General features: G+C 38.2%; 2 protein-coding genes across 3 annotated transcripts in view; one reads left to right on the forward strand and one right to left on the reverse strand.

Moving 5' to 3' along the window:
* LOC132547938 (rab-3A-interacting protein-like) overlaps positions 1 to 2,663 on the reverse strand; it is a 38,043-nt gene extending 35,380 nt beyond the window's left edge. The window contains exons 1-2 of one of the 2 annotated variants that reach the window (XM_060211743.1): positions 2,649 to 2,663; positions 1,355 to 1,826 (exon numbers count right to left, since the gene is read on the reverse strand). In XM_060211743.1, the coding sequence (XP_060067726.1) occupies positions 1,355 to 1,746 (392 nt within the window). In that variant the 5' untranslated portion in view covers positions 1,747 to 1,826; positions 2,649 to 2,663. Of the gene's footprint in view, positions 1 to 1,354; positions 1,827 to 2,566; positions 2,584 to 2,648 lie in introns of those variants that run through there. The other variant, XM_060211744.1, reaches the window with a different exon arrangement.
* A 2,480-nt stretch (positions 2,664 to 5,143) lies between these two features.
* LOC132547952 (uncharacterized) lies at positions 5,144 to 9,515 on the forward strand. Its single transcript, XM_060211768.1, is given in 4 exon segments — positions 5,144 to 6,710; positions 8,255 to 8,404; positions 8,696 to 9,379; positions 9,382 to 9,515. Coding segments are annotated over 4 exon segments (2,535 nt in total).
* Positions 9,516 to 24,555: the final 15,040 nt, after the last annotated feature.

Raw genomic sequence — 24,555 nt, forward strand, 5'->3', positions numbered from 1 at the left:
CATGGCATGTGTGATAATTTTCTATTTTTGATTAATCCACACTTCATTTCGTGAAACTTGAACCTCAAATCAGTTATTTTAGCTTCCTTAAACTTTGTATCGGAATTGTGTTTAAGTAAATTTAAAGATGGCAACATCCGTAATGACGACTTTGACATGCCACGATTTGGTGTCCCATGGGTTATTGTAAAAAGAAACAAAACTAACACAATTTATTGTAACTTAGGTTCATGTTTGATTATTTCCTCATCATATCTTTTGATGCATACCAAAGACTCATTTTCAGAAGTATCAACAGCATGTTGGAAAACCAGTGGCATGGCACCAACACACACACGTCTTTGGCCAACAATCATGAGAAGTTCCAAGTGAAAAAGGGTTTAAGACCAATCTTAACACTTGGACTGCACTAGCCAATTACCAAATAAATGTATCAGACTCCCCTGGACCTTACAGATATATGGGTCAATCTATTGGTCTACTGAGGTGTGAAAAGTTGGGCAGGAGGGCAGTAAAGATGTTTACATAAGGCGTTCAAGTGTGACGTATTGCTCTTGTGACATGATTCAATTGTTCTTGTCCTAACTTACCTGTGTTTTTTTTAATTTTCTTTTTGATAGTCATTAAAATGAAGTGATATTTTTGCATTGCCCATATGAAAATAAGTGACATTACCAGATAATGATTACATAGAATATAGAGAGAAAAAAATCAATTTCAAGGAAATATGATATTAATCAGAAAGTGACATTAACTAACATGAAATTAAGTGGTTTCCATCATAGTACCAGGTATTTCACTCAAGTAACAATTCAGTCATAAGATGACAACATTTTCACCAAGTCTTTTGTAATGAAAAGTATTTGCCAAATTATGAAAAGTTGGATGTCAAAAATACAGTTCATGCCGAAAGAAATAAATCCCATTCGGTTACGTAACAATGTATACTTAATAACTTAAGAGTTAGCATAGATAGCAGGCGAACTTTCCACCACATTACAATGGTCTATTTCCTGTTTCTTATATACCACAATCACACATACATAGTGTTGACATCCGAATCAACTTAAATATTTCCTCTGCATAAATCTGAAGTCATTTCTTCTAAACGATATGATTTTGTATGATGTGATCATGATAAAACAAAATAGTGCGCAAATATTATTTCAAGGCCGAAGATCTATATATATGATCAAATGTTGTCAAATCTTGTCCTTGAAGTTAAAATTATTACTTGTTACAGATCCTGTTAAAAACATATTGGGTACCAGACTGTGACAAATTAATAACTTCAAGGATATATGTACCTTATTTCCAATATCTTTCAACATGTGACTACCAAGTATGCACTTACCTTTTGGTTTGTCCATCATAAACAATGCCATTCTTTGTAATTGACTGGCTCTGCTGGGTGCTTGGAACAGATGGATTCCCTGGTGCACTGAGAATAGGTTGATTTCCTGGTATCAGTGGGGAAAAACCACTCTCTTGCTGATGTTTTGAAGTGCTGTCGTGTTCTGTGTTATTGTTGATGGTAACCATTCTCTTGGGTTCGGATGGAATCACAGCTGTCATTGGAAACATGGCAGACTCTGTTGTATGGTCACAGTTGTAAGGCCGTGTTGGAGTTTGAGAGATGCCGTTAGTACTGTTGATATGGGTCATTGTCACTGCAGTGTGCGTGGGGCTCCCAAGAGGAGGTGCCCTCTTTGGAGGGTCTTGAAGTACCACTTGACCAGTGTCCATCTTCTTATATAGTGACAAACATTACAACTTGATTTGATGCTGATAAATCAGAAAGTCACTTCCATTCAGGAAACTGCAGACTGAAACATAATGATATGAATGCATAGGTACAAATCTTAAACTCTGACAGTAACCTCAAGTTCCAGGATATTTACATTATAAAACTTCATCGGAATTGTCCCTTTGAAGCTTCTATATTGAAAGTAATCTTATTCTTCCTGGTTTATGCTTGTTTCAAAGTTTCATATTTTATATTGTCTTAAATGTGGAAATAACAGTAACTGCCGTGGAAAAGATCGTACTGCTTCCTTGTTATATTTCCCCCAATATATATTGCTGAATTGAATACAATGAAATGAATGTTCCGAGTGGTAGAAAAACGATTTACATGTACTGGACAACTGCATAAAATTATGAAACTGACTTATACAAATTGACAAAATCCAAATTACAATAGCCCTATCCATTATTACATTCACTGTTGGCCTAACAGGTTTCTTTAACCCAGTACGTATGTACGCATATACACTCTTAGATTACACCCCTCTCAAACCGAACCTTTATTCCAGAAGTAAGATTCTGGAGGCAACCGACGAAATGACGATGGGGCGTAAATATTAACATATATATACATAACAGCAAATAGACTGGCGAAATTGGAAAGTTGTAGTTGGATGCCTCTCCAAATATTACCGTAGGTGATCGATCTCAGTAGTTCACATTTTCGTCAACAAAGTCAAATTCCTATCGGTATGAAATGAAACAATAACAAATACCACAGCAGACACGACGAATAACCTTAATAGAAGTTGCAATTTACCTCATTTAGAAAATAATATTTGAAACAACACAAAAAAATATCATCATCAAAATATTAAGTGTCCAAAAAGTTTGGTATTCACATTTTCAGCTGACACCTGTCGTAACGCTGTCTTCCATATTGGTTTGATATGCGCAAGTTTGAATGCGCAGTGGAAGTTGCGGTCGCGATGACTTTAGCTCCGCCGTTCTTACAAGACCGGATACATGTTGCAGTCTTCACATTACTATTTTCACTTATAAAAAAAACTATTGCAGCCAGTCGTTACACATATAGATATATATGAAATATCTATCATAATGAAACTGAATTGTAGACATGTCATTTTCAACATTAAACGACTCGCATCACAAGGGTCGGCAATATTTTCTGGATTTTTTGAGCCCCACGAAAGCTTATAAAAAGAATGGTAGCGGCGATGGAACATCTCAGTTTAAGATAAAGGAATATATATGAAATAAAGATAATGCCATGGTTTCGTTTATGTTTGTGAAATATGAAATTTATGTAAAATGTAAATAAACTTTATATTTTCACGTCGATATTACCAATTTCTTAGAATACATACGCCACTATTATCCACGGTAAACTGTACTTCCATGACACACTACTACACACAGATTGTCCTTGATACTACCCGTCATAGAGTTTTATTTCATTATCGACCCGTTATCCAGTGAATTCGCCCAATATTTTGTGTATGTAATGATGGACTTCTGTGATTTAACTAAATATAGGTTAATATACAGGGAGAGATTTTCGTATGAAATAGAAATCGATTGTGATGTCATAATTTAGACGATGATGTTGCGACATAATTGAAAATTTCATAACAAAATGAGTGCTTAGATTTTTTAGTATAATATTTTGTTTCTGAATTTTAACTTTGAAACCTGTCAATGTGTATCTTTTTCACTTTATACACAATAAAAAATCATTAAAGATTGTACAGAAACTCCTCTTTTCGGTTGGTTTGTTGCCTGGTAACAGGTCACTAGGCGTTGTCTCGCCGGTGAACGTAAGTGTTTGTCGACGTCTACTACTCTTGATCACCTTGGAATCAATTAAGTACTTTCGAGTTGCCTCCCCTAGTCCACAGCTATGCCCTACAATATCGGTTAGGCCTAAAAGGGGTTCTCTGTTTTAAATGATACTGTCGAAGCGTGAGCGGCGTGCTTCTTTGTAAATAAAGCACTTAGACTTGTTATGGTTATCTCCACATATTACACATATAAGTTTTCAATGTTGATTCTTCGTAATCATGTGTACTACAGAACATTTGAGTACATTGTTTTTTTGGTCGTAATAAAAGAATCCGTTATATCGCGGGACTAGGACCTGTCCTATCTCGTAACTACAATTATACTGGGTCCGTCCTATATCGGGAATTATAATTACAATTATACGTCCGTCCTATGTTGGTATTTATAACTACTATTGCACGGCTTGTCATCTACCTCGGACTTCAAATTACAATTATACGGCCCTAACTATCGTGGAACTTGTAATTATAATTATAAGGCTTGTCAGGACTAACTTCAATTTTCGCAGGACTTACGGCAAAAATTATACCGATTCGTCTCATCTCGGGATTTATAACCACAATTATACAGCCCATCCTATCTGGGAACTTATAGCTATTTTTTATACGACCGGTCCTATCTCGGGACTCATGAGCGAGGACAGAGGATAGAACCTCTCACGAGCTCCCGTGTCATAGCCGATAACGCCGCCGTGAGTATACTGTCACCTGGAGATATCACACCCTTACCAACCCCTAAAGGTCAGGTCACAAGCAGGGGACGATCTGGCAAGTACAGTAGAATCCTTGGTGTCATAGAGCAGAGAAAAGGAGAAATACACCAATGCTTAATGCTTGTGTGATAGTGAATGTAAACTAGTTTTTAAAAGTGGTATTTATCGCAAAAAAAGAGAGTCCACATGCCTAAACCTACAAGCCACCATATTACTATTAAGTTAGAGTAAGTCATGCAAATTACAGCATTTCATGCCTTACCATGGTGCAGCTATTTTACCAAAACGCTCCTGACTGACAATTGGTTAATTACATGGCATGAGATCGTCAGTTGGATTTAACCATCTTTATGATTTTGGCGTTGTACTTCCACTTTTGTGACTACAATTATTTAAGAAGAATGCTTTAGTACCTAGTTTCGAAGCTTGTCGACTTGTCATTTCAACAAAAATAATAAGAGAATATCCCACTTACAGATAAAAGATTCACTATCAGGAAAATGGGTTTTTTTTCCATTCCGAATGCCATTCCACTGATAAAATGAGAAGCACTGAAAATAAAACTTTTTTTCTGACTTTTTTATTTTTCTCAAACTTTTATCTGACCCTGTTATCGTGTGGTGAAGGTAATATGTAGTACAGGAGTGTTCCGCCTTATCTGTATAACCCGTCGGCTATCAGTCGATATGACCAATATCGTCACTGACGTTATCTCTCAATTACCTCCCCTTTGGTACGAACACAGTACCAGTTGAAAACTGTCATCAATACGACGAGGACGGACCTAGACCTCTTAGTGTTTATGTGCAAGATTTGTTCAAAATGGAAATAATGAATGACAGTAGGGATAATGATTCAGACGACGAGTCATTGACTATCGACAGCGACGAAGATCTTGTAGATGAGTCGAATGAGGAAAACGTTGCGACGGAAAACCATCGTTTATGGTCTGCGGTTTCTTTACGAAAAGAGCATGCCGCGTACTCTAGTATGTCTGGTCTTATTAATTCTTCAGATTATGGCGGACCGGAGACAGAAGAAGATCTTGGAATCAACATGGAAAACAGAAATACACAACGGAAGACAGACACGGACATACGGATTCTTATAGCCTATCTCCGGTCCCTGAATGACTCCCGACCACCGGAGACGATACCACCAATTGAACTCGACAGGTATCTATCTAACTTCTTCACAATTGTAAAGAAACACGATGGAAATGAGTACGAGCCAGCAAGTCTCAGGGGCATGCTTTGTAGTGTGGAGCGGTACCTTAAGATGAAGAGTTACCAGGCCTCAGTCACCCGTGATATTGTTTTTGTTAATACACGACACGCTCTAAAATATAAGCAGCAAAGGTTACGAGAGCTTGGAAAAGGCAGCAAAAAACCTAACGAACCCTTCGGTAAAGTGACTTTAGACAAAGTCAATCAGCTGTTTACCGCGCGCGAGATGGGACCATACACACCAATGTCTATCATTAACAGTATGTGTTTTATGTTCATCGTCCACTTCCGGTTGCGAAAGGCAATCGACCACAAGAATTTAGTCTGGGGAGACATCAAACTTCGGGCGGATCAGAGTGGGAAGGAGTATATTCTATATGAGCCTATCCTTAATCGTGGTCAGCTCGATGGCAACATCACCACCCCAAACACACCGGCAACCACCGCAGGTACCACAAGCCCGACAAACAAACCTGAGCAATGCCGTTCGTCGTACACGAAGCTGTGTATATGGGCTCAGCCAGAGGTACCTGAGCGAGATCCTGTTGGAATCTACAAACTTTACAGTCAAAAACGACCTCCAAACATGCAACACGACAATTCGCCATTTTATCTTGGTATTACAACCCTCCATCCATCCCCCGTGCAAGCATGGTATCGGACATGCGCCATGGGTGTCAATAAACTTAGCGATCTTGTCCGTATGATCCGTGATATCACAGGTCTCCCCCGGGCAGCACTCAATCCTCCGGCTGAGTCCCTTCTGTCGGAGAGCTACACAACCAACCTTCCCTCCTCGTCCGTCTCTCCTACATCATACACTACACTCAATCGCATGGGACACTCACCAGAAGCTGACAAAAACATCTGCACCTTTATGTCTATTCCTCATTCCGCTAGAGAATCTCCAAAAATCGACAGCGGGAAGAACACGCCAGTGTATAATTCAAGTGTGGACAGGATTAAGGAGGAGCCGAGAGATACTGTGGCTGGACAACCAACGGGTACTGCTATACCTGACAACTGGTCTCGGGATGAGGCGGAGAACTTGAAGGTGCAACGATTACAGCTTCCCGTCCAACAATCCACTATTCTCTCCCGGAGCAGTTCCTCGTGTAGTGACACACGATCTCCCCAGTCGTCCGCTAATACCAGTACACAGGGTAGGTACATAATTCCTCATAATAAACTAGTGTTGCTACGGTAAATACTACAATCAGTATCCTGGTAAGCATACAGAAATAGTTCCCAATCCATCTTTACTATCAGTGTCCTTGTAAGTACACGGAAACGACTTTAGCCACCCTACGCCCCAGTAATGTGGTAGGAACACACATACGAGACATGTTGTGCAATCCGCCCTCAGTACCAATGTCCTTCGTAAGTATACGGATGGTTCCCAAGTCCGTCCACAGCACCACTGTCCTTGGGATGCATACGGATGGTTCCCAAGTCCGTCCTCAGCACCAGTGTCCTTGGGAAGTATACGGAGGGTTCCCAAGTCCGTCCTCAGCACCAATGTCTTGGGTAAGTATACAGACAGTTTCCAAGTCCATCCTCAGCATAAGTGTCCTTGGTAGTATACGGACGGCCCCTACGTCCGTCCTCAGCACCAGTGTCCTGGGTAAGATTACACGGGAAACGAACATATTACCCATACCGGTCTCACGGCCATTTTTCTTTCTCTCTGATTTGCTATGAAATGGAATATCAACAAGAATATTGATGCCTGTTTTGATGTCTGGTATTTTACACAAAACGAGCACAAGTTAAACAAGCATTTTTTAAGTTTTGGAAATAACGTCAAACTATTGCCGCCACTACTGCCGACGTCCTATACTGCAATTTATGTGAGTAGACAATAATGTTAGGAATTGAATTTATATATATATAAATATAAAAATATACAAATTCCATTCCTAACATTATTGTATATATATGATATTTCTACTTCTGGAATATACTGTTTAATATGCTGCCAAAGGAACCTCTCGTTTCGGTAAGTATAGACATACATTTTAATAAAGTATTGTATTGTTCTATTTAAGTCATAGAAAGGTACATTTTGACCGGTACCAGATTATGAACAAGGATTTGTCCTCAGTCATATCGTAATTGTGAGTAATTGGTATTAAATCATAATATTATCGTTAGAGCATCGCCGATTGTTAGTATATCAATCAACTGTATTCAGTTATTTTTTGTTTAACTCAAGGAATTATACAATCATAAGTGGAATTTCCATTTGATATCTAAACGACATATCGTCCCAGCTGTTAGCGGTTTGGAGAGTTGAAGAACTGCCTACACCTTGTCCCGGATGTTATCGGGACGGCAGCCTGATAACCCGTTTCCGATGTTCTGAGAACTTTAGAATCTGTTGGATATCAAGGACGCTCTCCAAATATAGGTCTGAAGATATGACACAAGTTGAATGACACACATAACGGACGATAACGCGGACCTGTATTGTCACTATAGTCAAAGGACAGCTACCTTGCCATATTTAGAAAAAAAAAGTGCATGTGTTTCACAACTGATATCAAGTGTATTTTTACCGGCCTGTAAAGTAATCTTAGTAACAACAACTAGCTTATCATTCTTTGTATTCTTTATACTGATCATTCTCATCTTGTCTTTCAATGATTGATACCTTTAAACATGTTATTGTGATATTTGTTCATAGACCTTTTATCATTTACATAAGATGATTCGCCGCTGAATGTCTCCGCCATGGCAGTTATCCAAAGCGCCCAGAACAAGTTCCGGGAAATGCTACAGTCGTTAGACCCCGAAAGTTTCACTGGATTTGAAGGGTGGCTGAAACGGATTCAGATATCCCGGGACCCCAACACAGGTTGTTAACTTGTCAACAGCAAGTTTATTTGTCAGTACATATAATATAATGAATAGTTTTTGACCAGTACATAGGGAAATAATGTTTTGGAAAAGATTTCCTTTCGTCACTAAACGTAAAGATACTGTCGCTTTTATACAGTTTGATTCTCTCAATTTTGTTTCATCACCACTTTTTACGTTGGCTTTGATGTAATGCAGAAGTGTGTAGTTCTGTGACAGTAACAGTAGCTAGAAATGTGTCATATCCACTGTAAAACTGTTATAGTGACTGATTATATTTGATTTATAGGTGAAATTAAGTGCGAAGAATCTAAAGATGGAGATATCTCAAATAAATCAGTCACAGATGACATCACACTGATTGACCATTCCGCGGCCAGCATTACACTCAACATCACATTGTCGCCTGGAGCCATGTCCGGTGAAGGTCCGGTAACGGTGACCGCCTCTACAGTCCCCCGAAAAATCTCAACCGTGGCACCACCTCAGAAGAGTACTATTATAAAGACTAATGTGGTGGAACCGTTGGACATGCCACATTCAGGCCGTTCGACCGTTCAAGCCAACATGGTGGAAAACCCAAATACAACCAACCTGTCACCGACGTCTGGAGAAAAAAGAATATGGCCGTGTCCATCAAATAAACGGAAGCGTTATGCCTCCAGTGACTCGATTTATGGACAATCTGGCAAGTTTAACAAACTATCCAATGGATTTGCAACCGGTAGTAATCCAGGTAATGACAGTCGAGAAGTCAACGACGACACCGAAAGTTCACCATATAGTCACCAAACCAAGAACTATGAAACCGACTGCAATATTGTTGGTACTAGCTATCAACATCAAAGCAATGACAATATCCGAAACACTAATCCTGTAATTACACCCACCGACAGTGAGAATCCGAGGCGTCCTTCATCGCCTTCCTCTGACAGCGGACATGTCGGTTCTCAAACCGTGTCCAGGAGTAGGGCGGACGATGCCCTGTCTGTATTCAAACCTTGCTTGACTACTTCCGGTGTATCGGCAACCGCCGTTGGTGGAACTCAAATGGCGACCCCATCTATTCCACAGGCACATACGTCCCTCGCCCAGCGCCTAGGCTGTAACCCATCCGCAAGGGATCTTAGTATGTTTATCCCTATGCCCCTCCCTTACCCAGGACAAATCCCGTCAATCATGGCGAACCGGATGTTGCACAATCCCGCTATGTTGGCATCCTTCGCCAACTCGCACATACCGGTGTCCGCGCATGCGGGGTACCTGTCACATCACAACGTGTATAACACACTGAACAGAGGAGAAAATACATCTATAAGTGCGTCTACAACGAGTGCTGACTCCATTAATTAACAATGATTTAATTGGTGCTACGTGAAAATACGCTCGATACATCGAAAATTGGCTAAATCGATATGGTCAAATATTACTACGAATTTTATTATGTATAAACTGTATCAGTATGTTGTAAATTGCACCAATAAACTCTTCGATGTTTTCAGTATTTCACTATTTTTCTAAAATGTATTCCGAAGTTTGACCAATTGAAAGCTTATAATTTGAGTGTGTATGTTTCATGTAACGCTTTTCCAGAAAGTGTCTTCGTATTCACCTTACTATGACAGTTCTTGGACGAAATAACTTTTCTATATGAGGGTACACGTGCGCATCACCATATCTAAACACTTCATAAGACAATGCTAAATGCCGATGTAACATGATCTCTGGCTGTAGTGGTTTACTGGCAAAACAAAAATCTGATGTAGTTACTGGAAACCCTTTAGGATATTTTAAAGTTTACCTTTGTCACAGAAACTTGAGAGTTTTCATTTCTGACTTGCTTTCCTCAGTTCGGGGTTGTACTTGTATCAAAGCAGGGGTACCAAAGGGTTTCTATTCTAAGCTCCTGACATTTTGAATATAAATAAAAGATATTTTTGATGACGATAACTCTATCTTAAGATTCTCTACACTTTATGTTGAAATTGAAACTAAGCTAAATCGAGACTTACAATCGCTCATTTCTTAGTCAAAGCAATAGATAGTAAGTTTAAACTACGAGAGAAAAACAATCAGGTTCTGTGTTTTTGACAGCCGGTATATTAGGGAGAAATAATACAGACGTAACATTTAAAATAGGACAAAAATTCCCAATTTACGGTACTCACGAATGTGAATGATTGAAATCTAGATGTTAAAGGTATTGATTTAATTTTACTGCTTCTAGGAAATTAAAAAATCTACTGAGAGGACACTTGTATTTGATAATTCCCTGACTGTTGTATATCGAGCCCCGTTATAATACTAGCGGTTGTATACTGGATAATTCCAACAACTGCTGTGTAATTTTACTGCATTTCTCCCAATATATTCTCAATGATGTCAAATATGAACAGAGTATAATTTCTTCATTTTGTCCTATTTCAAGATCATAATTATATATTCAATTATTATTCTTTCTTTTATTTTATGATTCTACATCTATATGAACAGACCGTCAGCACTAATATGAGCTACAAATGTTTTTCCATCAAAACGAAACTTTGGTTGTTACGACAAAGGATCAACTCCATCATTAATCTTGAATTAACCTTCGTGGAGAGTGATCATTTGTCAGACCAAAGTTTGAGTTATTCTTTATTTATAACTCGAGGTTGTTATTTGATTAATGAGATAAGAAATAGATAAATATAGATAAAAATAAGATCGATATTATATATAATATAGAAATAGCCGCGGCCCTAGAACTGAACCCTGAGCTACTCAAGTTTAAATGACCGTTTCGGACGATAACTGATTTTCATAAAGACTTTTCTATTTCAACAAATTTTCTAATAATATTTTCCGTTTTAAAAGTAGTCATCCGAGCTGAAATCGATTAAAAAAAGTCTTAGAATGTTTATTCAATACTTTTTCTTAAACCGTAAATGATAGAAACCCGCCTGGATGTTTAGGATGTCTAAAACTGATATTATATTATCGTATATCAGTTAATAGGTAGTGAAAGTGACTGTTCTGTGTCTCGACAACTAGTGCGAAAGGTTTTGACTATCTATCTGCTGGGTATTTAAGTCTCTGCCGATATCGACGCAGACGAATATTATTATTACACTGGACTGGTCTGTAGTTTCTGAAAGTTCAAAATCACCGTTTTATTAAGAAACATATACAAAATTATCAAGTTAAAGAAAACTGTAGGTAAAATAGAATAAACCTATGCAACGTATACTTATAATATGACGGAAGGCATGGCATTGGTAAGAAATCCAACCTAACTTCATCGATATTTCTGTTCAACGAACAGTATTAGACAACAATGGCCTATACAACTTACATGTTTCAATTCATTGAGGATAGTCAGAAGAAATTGAAAAACGATATATATTGTTATATTTATTTAAACCCGGTACAATTCAGGCAATACAGATAGTATCAACATGTGACAGATAACGTACATACAATATAATTAAATGCATTTTTCTAAACAATCTTTTCATGACTTTTACCGTCTTATCAAAAAACACGTTCAAGCTTGAGACGCCGGTGAAGACAAACGTTTAAACGACCACTATCTCTGGGTCATTGTCATGTTTGGATATTGGCGAGTTTAAATCTGTTGGACAGTCATTTGGCATCACAAACCCGCTGCCCGTAGTATTAGGATGACGTGACTTGATATGTCTTTCTAGATCTCGCCTACGAACGAGAACCTTTCCACAATAGTCACAGCGGTAAGGCGTCTCACCTTGTGCATGAAGACGAATGTGTTTATTCAAATTACTTGGGTCACCAAAGGGTCGCAAGCAAACTTTACATTTTAATGGTTTGTAGCCTGTGTGAGTCCTTAGGTGAATTTTAAGACCGTATTTTCTGGAATAAAGTTTCCCACAGTATATGCAATAGTGTCCTTTCTTTGACCTATTTGCAAAAAAGGACTTAGGAAGCAAGTCCAGCGGTTCTCCATCCTCTTCAGAAGGCATTGCAACTGGAACTGGAAGTTTGGCGGGCGTTTGGTTGCCTCGATATTTGTTTTGTCTATTATTTAACTGTTGAACGCGGGCATTGGTTTGCCCAGCTGACCAGATAGTGTTATTCTGATTGTGATGATGAGACAAAACGGCAGCATAGGGGGTCCATGTGTCACAACATCTGTACGGCGGTGACGTCATAGTTCCCGTTGCAAAAGGAAACACCTGGGGTTGTATGTGGTTAAAGATTTGTATTGGCTGGAGAAACGGATTCTCGTGGAACGGTGTCCTCAATTTTCCATGAGAGTCCTTCAGGGACAGATTGACCGGACGAACATCTTCATGAGAAAAGACACGCTTGGATTGCTGATGGACAAACGCGCTCGTTCTGTTTGGTGACGTTACGTGCTGGAACGGCCTGGTGACGCAGTGGCTGTGAGGGTGTTGACGATGCATGTGACTGGGTCCGGGGATAGCTGTCTTGTTGCTGCTAGGGCAACTGCACTGCAGATAGGGTCTGAACAGAACATCCCTGTCCGGCATACTGGACGTTTTAGTAGAAGTAGCAACTACCTTGTTACAGTGGGCACGCAGGTGTAGCTTTAGTGGGTTGGGATGTTTGTACGTTTGTCCACACCTGTCACACTCGTACTGCTGGTTACCTAGATAATGAAATTAAAATATCTTCATCATCCTCATCCTAAAAATCCTCATTATTAATATTTCTAAGTCGCTATTTAACGACCAGAAAGAAATATATCAGTTAGTATAAATCAACGAGCCATATCATAATTGTAGTATTTGTTAAAAACATCTTTTATTGTAAAAATCTCTTAAACATGTACAAATATTCCATTGATTACAGTAATTTTTTAATTCAACCTAAAAGGACAATTTTATCATTTTAAGGATATCTTTATTGCAATTTCATAGAAAATATTTAAAATGTAACATATATCTCACAATGTAGAAAATGTATTAAAATGTCAGAATATATTTGAATGTAACAGGATGTAAGATTATCTTACAATTTAAATGGAAAAGGATGCTATAAGTTGTCAGAACTTACACGTCCTATAATAGGAATAAAACTAAACCTATTTTCCGTAACTTGATGTCGAGATCAGCATTATAATCTGTAATAATTACTAATATTTCAGGCCAATACTTAATTAAACACAACATTTTTACAACTTCATGTCCAAGTTGTTCAACAAAGAACTTTAATTAACTTTTATCGTATTGGAAACTTTGTGTATATTGCTTTGTATTTTGGAAAATGATGTTCAATTCTTAAGAACCTATGCTTTCTGGGTCTGAAAATGCTAGCGTGGCGTACTAGTGTAGGAGTTTTGCAGGTTATTAAACAAGTCGTGTACAATATCATATTTATTTTATCAGTATCATTTTAGGATCATTTTTATAAATAAACAGATATAGAATATCTGCGTACTGTAAGGTGTAAAACTTTTCATTCGCTAAAGAATATAACTCACCAAGTATATTATGTAGCCCCAGGAATGGGATGTCCAGATCTCGAGATAACTGGTCGCTGTACCACGCCAGAAGCTGTTCCCCTCGCTCCACCTTCTTTAAAGTTCGCAATAAAATCTCTCCATTTTCATGACGGTAAAATTCACAATTCTGCTCGTGTCGGTCTCGTGCCGGCTGTACGTAAATGAGCCACTGATTGGATGATTCGATCTTTTGGAGTAGCTGATTGGTGGATTCGATCTCGAGACAGATCGTGCCATTCTTGTACCTCACCTGCGTGGCGATGAAAAAGTTACACATACTAATTAATCATACAAACACTTTTAAATCAAATTAAATTGAAATAGCTTCCTAGAGTAAATATTTGTAAGATTCTTCCTTCTGAAAGTTGATCTATCATATAACAAATCACTCAAAGGACTATCAGTAACTGGGCGACAGTCTTTGTGTTTGACATCACTTGAAATCATTTGTATTCAGGAGATTTACAGAATTGTCTTTTTTATCAATCTATTGTCCGACTATTGACCGGAGACTTCTACTAAAGCGGCACTGTTTGACCAGTCCTACCGGGCGGACCAGTGGCCGTAACACGAGACAGAAAGTAGCCAGTTCTGCGCTGCCGGTGGGCTGAAGTATTTGGGTTTGGGCTTAGCACCACACGCACGAGGCCCTGTGTCCCTTGATCCCGGACGGATCATAGGTAACCAGAAACCGTCTGTATCAAACGACCTCTCGACAATGTAACCGATGGAGGGTTGACATTTGTACAAAGAAGAGGATACCTGCCATAAAGTTACAAGTACATGCACACGGTGTCACCAACGTCCTCATTATGATTCAATCTTTCTTTTTAACTGTCTCCGTATACTTGTCCCTTAGACTGAGGTATGATACAATTAATCGATGAGACAATGTAAATCATTTAGATAATTATTACTTTTGGTGTCTACTAATTTGTTCAATGAATACCGAACGATAATGTACACTATTGTTTGTTTAAATTCACTACTAGATGTGATCGTTTACCTCGATATATCTAAGTCAGTGATGTTACAAAGTTGAATTAACACAATCTGTAACGAAACGTCTAATTGTGTAATGAAACGATTTCCTTGTCAATGTCTGCCTTCAGTGTCACGTGTAGCTTATTATATGTACTGTGAGCTAACCATCACGAGAGGAAATAATTAAATATCTAGATTATATTATTTACATTACATCATTTACAGTACATTACGTTATTTATAAATTTCAAAGTTTTAAACGCTGTATTTAAGTTAGGGAAATGAAATTGAGTATATAATATAATGAAAATTTTAACTCTTGAGAGTTATTCATTTGCTGTGTTCGAAAATTTATTTTTATATCTTGATGTCTTGGTTGTTTTGTAGTAGAAAAATCGTGCTTGATTTTTTATTGTATTTTATTTGTAAAATTTGTTATTTGTTCCTTATTAGGAAAGATTTAATTTTGTTGTTTAATATCCAAAATCACGTTAGTAACATTGAAACTGTTGTAATGGAAATTCATTATTATTACATGTATTATTATTATTATTTTAATCAGTTTCCTGAGCAATCTGACGTCATCGTCAAATTTCAAATACAAGTAACATGTCATTTTAAATACAAAAGATCAGTTTTACAGTACAAATCGTTCACTTTATAACGTACTCATAAGACAAAATAATAATAAAATTACACATCATTTTACATGAAGTGTTTTACTTAATAAATCATTAAATCTATAACATAAACCACAGGACATCGAAACCTGACAATTACTGACACGCTTTAACTGGAACCACCAAAATAATTTATTATCAAAAGTTAGAGACACTTGAGACACTTGAGACCGTACGGTGATCTAACGTTAACCGTACAATAAACTTCACTTTCAATAACAACGACAGATTACAAACTGACAACCACTCTTTACCACGTAATAAATGAATCCGTGAGCGTCCGCGGTATTGTGGGACGAGACCGGTGTGTAGATGTGTAGAATTAAAACAAAATATTGTTCCAGGCGCGTGACATGTGGTATCTAGGCAATGTTCTGTACCGGCACGCGCCAACGGAAGGCGGAGACCACTTGATCCCGACCAATCATCGTCCAGCACACGACCAGAAATGTACATTTCATCGTTGGATGGCTCTTGACTGTCCACTTTTAGGTCATGCTATTGACAGCTCCGGCTTTCGATTTTGTCAGAAATGCCATTCTCCAATCAAGCAAGGGTAATTTGTGCTCCAGTGTTTTTATAACAAGTAAACTACCATGTAAATGTCGGGTACAAGAGGAGGAGATCCCGGTAATTACCAGTTTAAGGTTTTATTCCCCCAAATAGCGTGCGTATTGATGACACTACCGCAACCTTGTGACAAGGAAAAGGCGAACGTTCCTGACAAGTGCCTGAAGCTATAGAGGACTATTGTATGTTGGTAAACCCTGTGGGCCAACCCCTTTGTCTATAATTTCAACAAATGGATGCTGTTCATGTAGTAAACTCTGTAATAAACCCCAGTGTTACTGTACGACAGGGTTGTCACTTAGACCTCTGTAATAAACCCCACTGTTACTGTACGACAGGGTTGTCACTTAGACCTCTGTAATAAACCCCAGTGTTACTGTACGACAGGGTTGTCACTTAACCCCGGTGTTACTGTACGACAGGGTTGTCACTTAGACCTCTGTAATAAACCCCACTGTTACTGTACGACAGGGCTGTCACTTAGACCTCTGTAATAAACACCACTGTTACTGTACGACAGGGTTGTCACTTAGACCTCTGTAATAAACACCACTGTTACTGTACGACAGGGTTGTCACTTAACCCCAGTGTTACTGTACGACAGGGTTGTCACTTAGCACTCTGTAATAAACCCCAGTGTTACTGTACGACAGGGTTGTCACTTAGCACTCTGTAATAAACCCCAGTGTTACTGTACGACAGGGTTGTCACTTAGACCTCTGTAATAAACCCCACTGTTACTGTACGACAGGGTTGTCACTTAGGCCTCTGTAATAAACCCCAGTGTTACTGTACGACAGGGTTGTCACTTAACCCCAGTGTTACTGTACGACAGGGTTGTCACTTAACCCCAGTGTTACTGTACGACAGGGTTGTCACTTAGACCTCTGTAATAAACCCCAGTGTTACTGTACGACAGGGTTGTCACTTAACCCCAGTGTTACTGTACGACAGGGTTGTCACTTAGAACTCTGTAATAAACACCAGTGTTACAGTACGACAGGGTTGTCACTTAACCCCACTGTTACTGTACGACAGGGTTGTCACTTAACCCCAGTGTTACTGTACGACAGGGTTGTCACTTAGACCTCTGTAATAAACCCCAGTGTTACTGTACGACAGGGTTGTCACTTAACCCCAGTGTTACTGTACGACAGGGTTGTCACTTAGACCTCTGTAATAAACCCCAGTGTTACTGTACGACAGGGTTGTCACTTAGACCTCTGTAATAAACCCCAGTGTTACTGCACGACAGGGTTGTCACTTAACCCCAGTGTTACTGTATGACAGGGTTGTCACTTAGACCTTTGTAATAAACCCCAGTGTTACTGTACGACAGGGTTGTCACTTAGACCTCTGTAATAAACCCCACTGTTACAGTACGACAGGGTTGTCACTTAGACCTCTGTAATAAACCCCAGTGTTACTGTACGACAGGGTTGTCACTTAACCCCAGTGTTACTGTACGACAGGGTTGTCACTTAGACCTCTGTAATAAACCCCACTGTTACAGTACGACAGGGTTGTCACTTAGACCTCTGTAATAAACCCCACTGTTACAGTACGACAGGGTTGTCACTTAGACCTCTGTAATAAACCCCAGTGTTACTGTACGACAGGGTTGTCACTTAGACCTCTGTAATAAACCCCAATGTTACCGTACGACAGGGTTGTCACTTAGACCTCTGTAATAAACCCCAGTGTTACTGTACGACAGGGTTGTCACTTAGACCTCTGTAATAAACCCCAGTGTTACTGTACGACAGGGTTGTCACTTAGACCTCTGTAATAAACCCCACTGTTACTGTACGACAGGGTTGTCACTTAGACCTCTGTAATAAACCCCACTGTTACTGTACGACAGGGTTGTCACTTAGACCTCTGTAATAAACCCCAGTGTTACTGTACGACAGGGTTGTCACTTAGACCTCTGTAATAAACCCCACTGTTACTGTACGACAGGGTTGTCACTTAGACCTCTGTAATAAACCCCACTGTTACTGTACGACAGGGTTGTCACTTAGACCTCTGTAATAAACCCCACTGTTACTGTACGACAGGGTTGTCACTTAACCCCAGTGTTACTGTACAACAGGGTTGTCACTTAGACCTCTGTAATAAACCCCACTGTTACTGTACGACAGGGTTGTCACTTAGACCTCTGTAATAAACCCCAGTGTTACTGTACGACAGGGCTGTCACTTAGACCTCTGTAATAAACACCAGTGTTACTGTACAACAGGGTTGTCACTTAGCACTCTGTAATAAACACCAGTGTTACTGTACAACAGGGTTGTCACTTAGCACTCTGTAATAAACCCCAGTGTTACTGTACGACAGGGTTGTCACTTAGCACTCTGTAATAAACCCCAGTGTTACTGTACGACAGGGTTGTCACTTAGACCTCTGTAATAAACCCCAGTGTTACTGTACGACAGGGTTGTCACTTAGACCTCTGTAATAAACCCCAGTCTTACTGTACGACAGGGTTGTCACTTAGCACTCTGTAATAAACCCCACTGTTACTGTACGACAGGGTTGTCACTTAGACCTCTGTAATAAACCCCAGTGTTACTGTACGACAGGGTTGTCACTTAGACCTCTGTAATAAACCCCAGTCTTACTGTACGACAGGGTTGTCACTTAGCACTCTGTAATAAACCCCACTGTTACTGTACGACAGGGTTGTCACTTAGACCTCTGTAATAAACCCCAGTGTTACTGTACGACAGGGTTGTCACTTAGGCCTCTGTAATAAACCCCACTGTTACTGTAGTTGCCTTTTTGGTTCTCCTTATTGACATTTCTGTTTCTCTATGGCGGGGTTGCTTTTTAGTTCCGCTTTGATTAACACTACGTGTACTTTTAATTAACGACATGGTTGTCACTCAAACCTCCGGTAATTATCACCACTGTTAAACCCAGCGGACCGTTTAATAGAACACACTGCTTTGTCACCATCCGTTTTTGCTGCAGCCGTTCACCGACATACTAGTATCATATACTTTAAATGACAAGATCATCTTACTTGTTTACGACTAAACGATAAATACAAATGCTGATAACATACAAAATTTATATAAAATTCTATAAAACTTGCGAAAAAATGTGAAAATTTGAAATTGAAACGAGATAAATTAATAATTCATACATATAATTCCGCAAAAATGTGTTCTGACGTAACTTCACATCAATAACAATAAAGATTGACTAACGTCATTTTGTATATAACATTTCATAATTCTTTTTTTGTTTGCTTGGTTGCATGGTTTATTATTTTTCATATAAATTATCTTGGGCTATGTCCTCTTGAATATTTAGGCATTTAAAAAATATCCATGATCTTTACCAATGTGAAATGTATTAGATTTTTTAATTATTTATAAATAAAATTTTTAAAATTTTATAAAATATTTTATAAATATTTACGATCGAATATTAAATTTACTGGCATGTACACATACATGATATCTTATTTATGAACAGTTGAATACGGAATTGTTGAAGGTATTTATTGATATTATAATTATCATTTTCAAATATTCTGAACCTAATTGAGGGCTAGCTACCTAATTCTTGTTGTGCATTTAAATATTGAAATATGCAGAAATAATTTCATTTTGATAAATTGTAGAAGCAATATATGTTAGGAACAGATATAGTTATATCAAAATTGATTATGCGTGTGTTTGCCGATATTACTATTCATTATTATTATTATTATTATTATTATTATTATTATTATTATTATGTAATTTGTTCCCCCATCCTTTCTCCCCTTACAAAAACATTTGATATATACTTTATTTCATTCTTATACATCACCATTAGAATTGGATGCGGAAACAAGTTCTCCAACTTATATTAATCCGTCTCCGTTTATAAACAGAAGCCATAAATCTGACAAGCTGGATGTATTTGTTATTTATGTGTATTTGTGAACAAATAAAGTCTACTAAAATTGTCTTGTTTTTTATTCAGCGTGTTGATTTAATCAGATGCTGTTAACACAAAGTCCCAGCGTCAAAGATGCCGATGCGAAGTGACTATGTTACCGAAACATAATTACCAATAGACATACGGGTCAGTAGCTTAAAATAAAATCGTTATTCGTCTAAGATAATACCCTGTCACTTTATCTTTAAATTTCATTGATGCTAAAGAGTTAACGATAATCTTAAGTCATTCGCTACAATGGTATTTGATTGTATATTACTAAAACATTTCCGTAACGATTGAAAAAAAGTGTAGATAATATGGATCGTCGCCTATTTTATTTTTCGTAACGAAAATCACAGAACCTACTGAAGTTTATGTTATTTTTATTTTTTTTTTTTGTGTGTTTTGTTATTTTGTTTTTTGTTTTTGTTTTTTAATTTTACGCTGTTGCGGCATAAAACTCTTCGTACTTAAGATACTTTGGTGGAATATGTATAAATAAATTACGGTTATCTTCCGTTCAAATTGAATATGGTTAATGAAAATAATATATACGTACCTCCAACAAAAACTCCACCTTGGAATCATCGTCAATATTTCTGATGAAATTAAGATTGAAGTCCCCAGGGTATGGACCAGCGATAACCTGCACTGGAATATCAGTGACTGCGGATACACCTGTATTGCAGTCCCCTGGGTTACTCCGTCTTATTTCCCCACCCCCGGAGGGTCTCCCATCATTCAATTCGGTCATATCCGGGTTACCAAATTGACTGATGTGTACCGGTGCAATTTTTAATGTGAAAATGAAATGCTATGACAGTTGAGCGAGCTTTTATTCGTGCAGGTCTGTGAACACTTCGATGTGAAACAGCTGTTTAACCGCTCGTACGCCGTCTTGACAATAGATGCGTTTCCATGGCGATATAAACTTTCTCCATTTCGCGGTATTTGGTTTGTGATACACTGCTGAGCCGACGCATGCGCCGATGATTGGTATCAGGATATCGTCGTTTCATCCTGCTGTTAAATGCAATTCATATAGTTTTGTAATAAATTGTGGAGAAGTGCCACATTGTTCAATGTGTCACAACTAAACTAGATCGTATCACTTCTCCTAAAGCTTAATGTCAAATTTTCTCTGTAACGTTGGTTTGATACTTCGAAAATCATTAATCACAAATGAAAACAAACTATCTATTTTCCAATTGTTAAAACTTCATCATAGTTGATGCAACAAAGTCAATAGTATTATGTAATTATTCATAATAATTATATAATGCTAATTTATAACTAGGAATAAGTAATAAGTGATAATTATATGAAATTCTGTTGTATTAAGTATTTGGATCAATATTTAATAAAATAAAAAAATAAATGCATGTCGTTGGATTGGCCTGCAGGTCATTGAAACTATCGTGTCCAGATTAAGTTAACAACTATCCAATATTAATTAAATGTTAACAAGTGGTAAACGGTACATAGTCCAAATACTAATTAGAAAGTAATTAGTTGTACTGTTTCACGTACATTATAATGACTTTTGACTACTGTATTATGAAAGTTAGACAGATTTGTTCCAACTTGTCTCTCGACGGGCTGCGTTACATTGATTCATTAAAAAATCGTTATCTAGATATATTTCAGCTATAACAAAAAATGTAGGAATTTAAAGATTTCACCATGATGATGATTTTATGAAATCACGTAGATATTAGAAATATGATGTCGTGTTCACTTAAACATAAAACAGATAACAGCACGACGTAAGGCATTATAGAGCTGATAAGATATGCAACAAATAAATGTTCTGTCATTATAAACTTAAATTAGATATAATTGATTTGTAACGAACCCACGTGACCATCAATATCTTGTATTGCTTACAAAGTTTTTTTTGATAAAAAGTTTCTATCTGTTGCAAAATGTGAAATTAAAAGTGCCTCGCACGTTAATACATGTAAGTATGCTTTGATTTCCCAGTGTACTGTCTAGTCTATACTTTTTAACTGTTTTTTTTATTGGTGCAAGTGTACTAGTTCTGATGTTGTCACTTTGTAATGTATCTTCAATTATCTTATTCAAATCTACATTGATTGCCAGTAATGACGGCTTAATTTATAAGAAAGAAAATTGTGTAAAGGGACAACCCTGTCGGACAGTGATAGTGGAATTAATTGGTTTAAGGGACAACCCTGTCGGACAGTGATAGTGGAATTAATTAAGGGGGTTTAAGGGACAACCCTGTTGGACAGTGATAGTGGAATTAATTAAGGGTGTTTAAGGGACATCCCTGTCGGACAGTGATAGTGGCATTAATTAAGGGGGTTTAAGGGACAACCCTGTCGGACAGTGATAGTGGAATTAATTAAGGTGGTTTAAGGGACAACCCTGTCGGACAGGGATAGTGGAATTAATTAAGGGGGTTTAAGGGACATCCCTGTCGGACAGTGATAGTGGAATTAATTACGGGGGTATACGTGACAATCTTGTCATACAGTGACGGTGGAATAACATTTAAAAGACTACATTAAACTGTTACAGCTGTGCTCCAGGTTCAGTCTTAGACACATTTCCGCCCTAGATGATCATAACATTACAATCTTAATGGGAAAATAATTAAAATTATATCTTTACATAGAGGGGCGACTACTACCTGTTAGCATTAAAGATGGATGATTTAACTTTAAGTCGAGTGTACGCGTACATCATTTCTGAAATCATTTCCGGGTTGGCACCATGCGGTATCATATTGATAGGTTAAACTGAAACAAAACGAGAAATTTATTAAATATAACGTGTGCCTAAACCAGTTTCTGGGTACGATACAACCAGCGTACTGAATAGATTCTATCAGGGATTCCGTGGCCCCGGGCCAATCAGAAAGTGCCATAAGTGTCCCCTGGGTCTCAAACATCAGCTTGCACGTGCAATTGATTTCTAATTTCCTAAAACCAAAAGTTTAAGTAATAGTTCAACGTGCACGGAATCTTTTAGTCTGGTGTCAATCGCCACACGGCACTCACTTAGCGTGTACTTAAGATAATTACAATAAAGACGGATTGGATTCTAGTACTGTATACATATATATATATATGCAGTACAACTGATAAAAATAAGAGTAAATTCACATATATCTGGAGATATTGTACCCAAAATGGCCAAGAATTGATGTACTGGAAACGGACAGAGAAATGAATCGAAAAGTGGTTACCGGAAGTGGACTGGAAGCTGCTGATGTACCAGATGTGGATCAAAAAGTTAAAGAAGTGGGAGCGAATTGGAAGATAAAAATGCACAAGAGGCGGATCGAGAAGTGATGGGACGTTTTCTGATTTGGAGAAGATTCGTCAAAGATGGACGGATATTTATGATGTAGACTGATAGGTAATCTGTCGGACGACATGGACAGGAAGTTGACGAAATATGATTTACCGGTTGCGAACTGATGAGGGGCAAACCAGGAATACGTGTTCTGAAGGCGGGCTATCCCTGTAGCGGACCAGATCACCTTTTGAACACTTTTCCTGCACTGGTACGCGATGTACTGAAGAGTAAAGAGAAGATATGCCCCTTCCAGCTGGTATATTCTCGACCGCCCATGCACTGGGTATTCCCCGAGGGTAGATGTTATCGCGCAACGTTCACTTGTACTTGTACGACGTAATCAAAAACAGCAGTTCTAATTAGCATTACTTCCCCAAACTGATGTCACAGGCACCTTTCTTTGGCAGAACCATTTCAAATCGATATCAAGCTGATTTTCTCCCTTTCTTTAATTTTCTTAAAATTGAAAATCAAAATTAAAAATTGCACATTTATCAGAGTAAAATTTGGCTACGGTCCGTAAAACCTATCATAAATAATGCCAAAGCCATAATAACGTCACCGATAAATTACAAGATATCCATCTCCGAAAAACAACCAGTTTAATTGTTGGCAAACAAAAAACAAAAGTTTGGTGTCTGCGCTGGTGTGTAACGATGCGGACAAGTGCACGTGAAAGAAACCAAGCACCATGCACCGGATGTAAAGAGAACAACCAATAAGAAACTAGCTTGGGATATAATCAAATCTATATTCTGTGTAGTTTTTCTTTTTAGGAAATTCACTGTTACATTACCTCGTAAAGTACTTGAGTCATAAACGTTTTAGTGGACTCTTCTCGGGGTATCTGTTTACCGGATCAACAATCTAGAATTTCTGTCCTAGCATAACAACTCGGAACGTTGATGTTTGTCAAATTACATACATCGCAGTCTGCTCGAAAAGCAAAGACGTATCGTTCTGCATCAAGTGAAACTAGATTTACACGAAAATGATACATGTGCGCGTGCGGTGAGCGCGCGGCGGCACGTGACCATGTTTGTTTCGTCAACATGCGCAGAAAGGCCGTTCTCGTATCAACGGCGGTCGTCATTATTGCTTGAAAAAGAAACATTATGGTTATTAAAGAATTGCTCCAAATAAACCGGCTCTCCCTGACTACCT

The sequence above is a fragment of the Ylistrum balloti genome, unplaced genomic scaffold (genome assembly GCF_031769215.1).
Source record: "Ylistrum balloti isolate Yb309-2 unplaced genomic scaffold, AGI_CSIRO_Ybal_v1 Utg369990, whole genome shotgun sequence".
Taxonomy (NCBI): domain Eukaryota; kingdom Metazoa; phylum Mollusca; class Bivalvia; order Pectinida; family Pectinidae; genus Ylistrum; species Ylistrum balloti.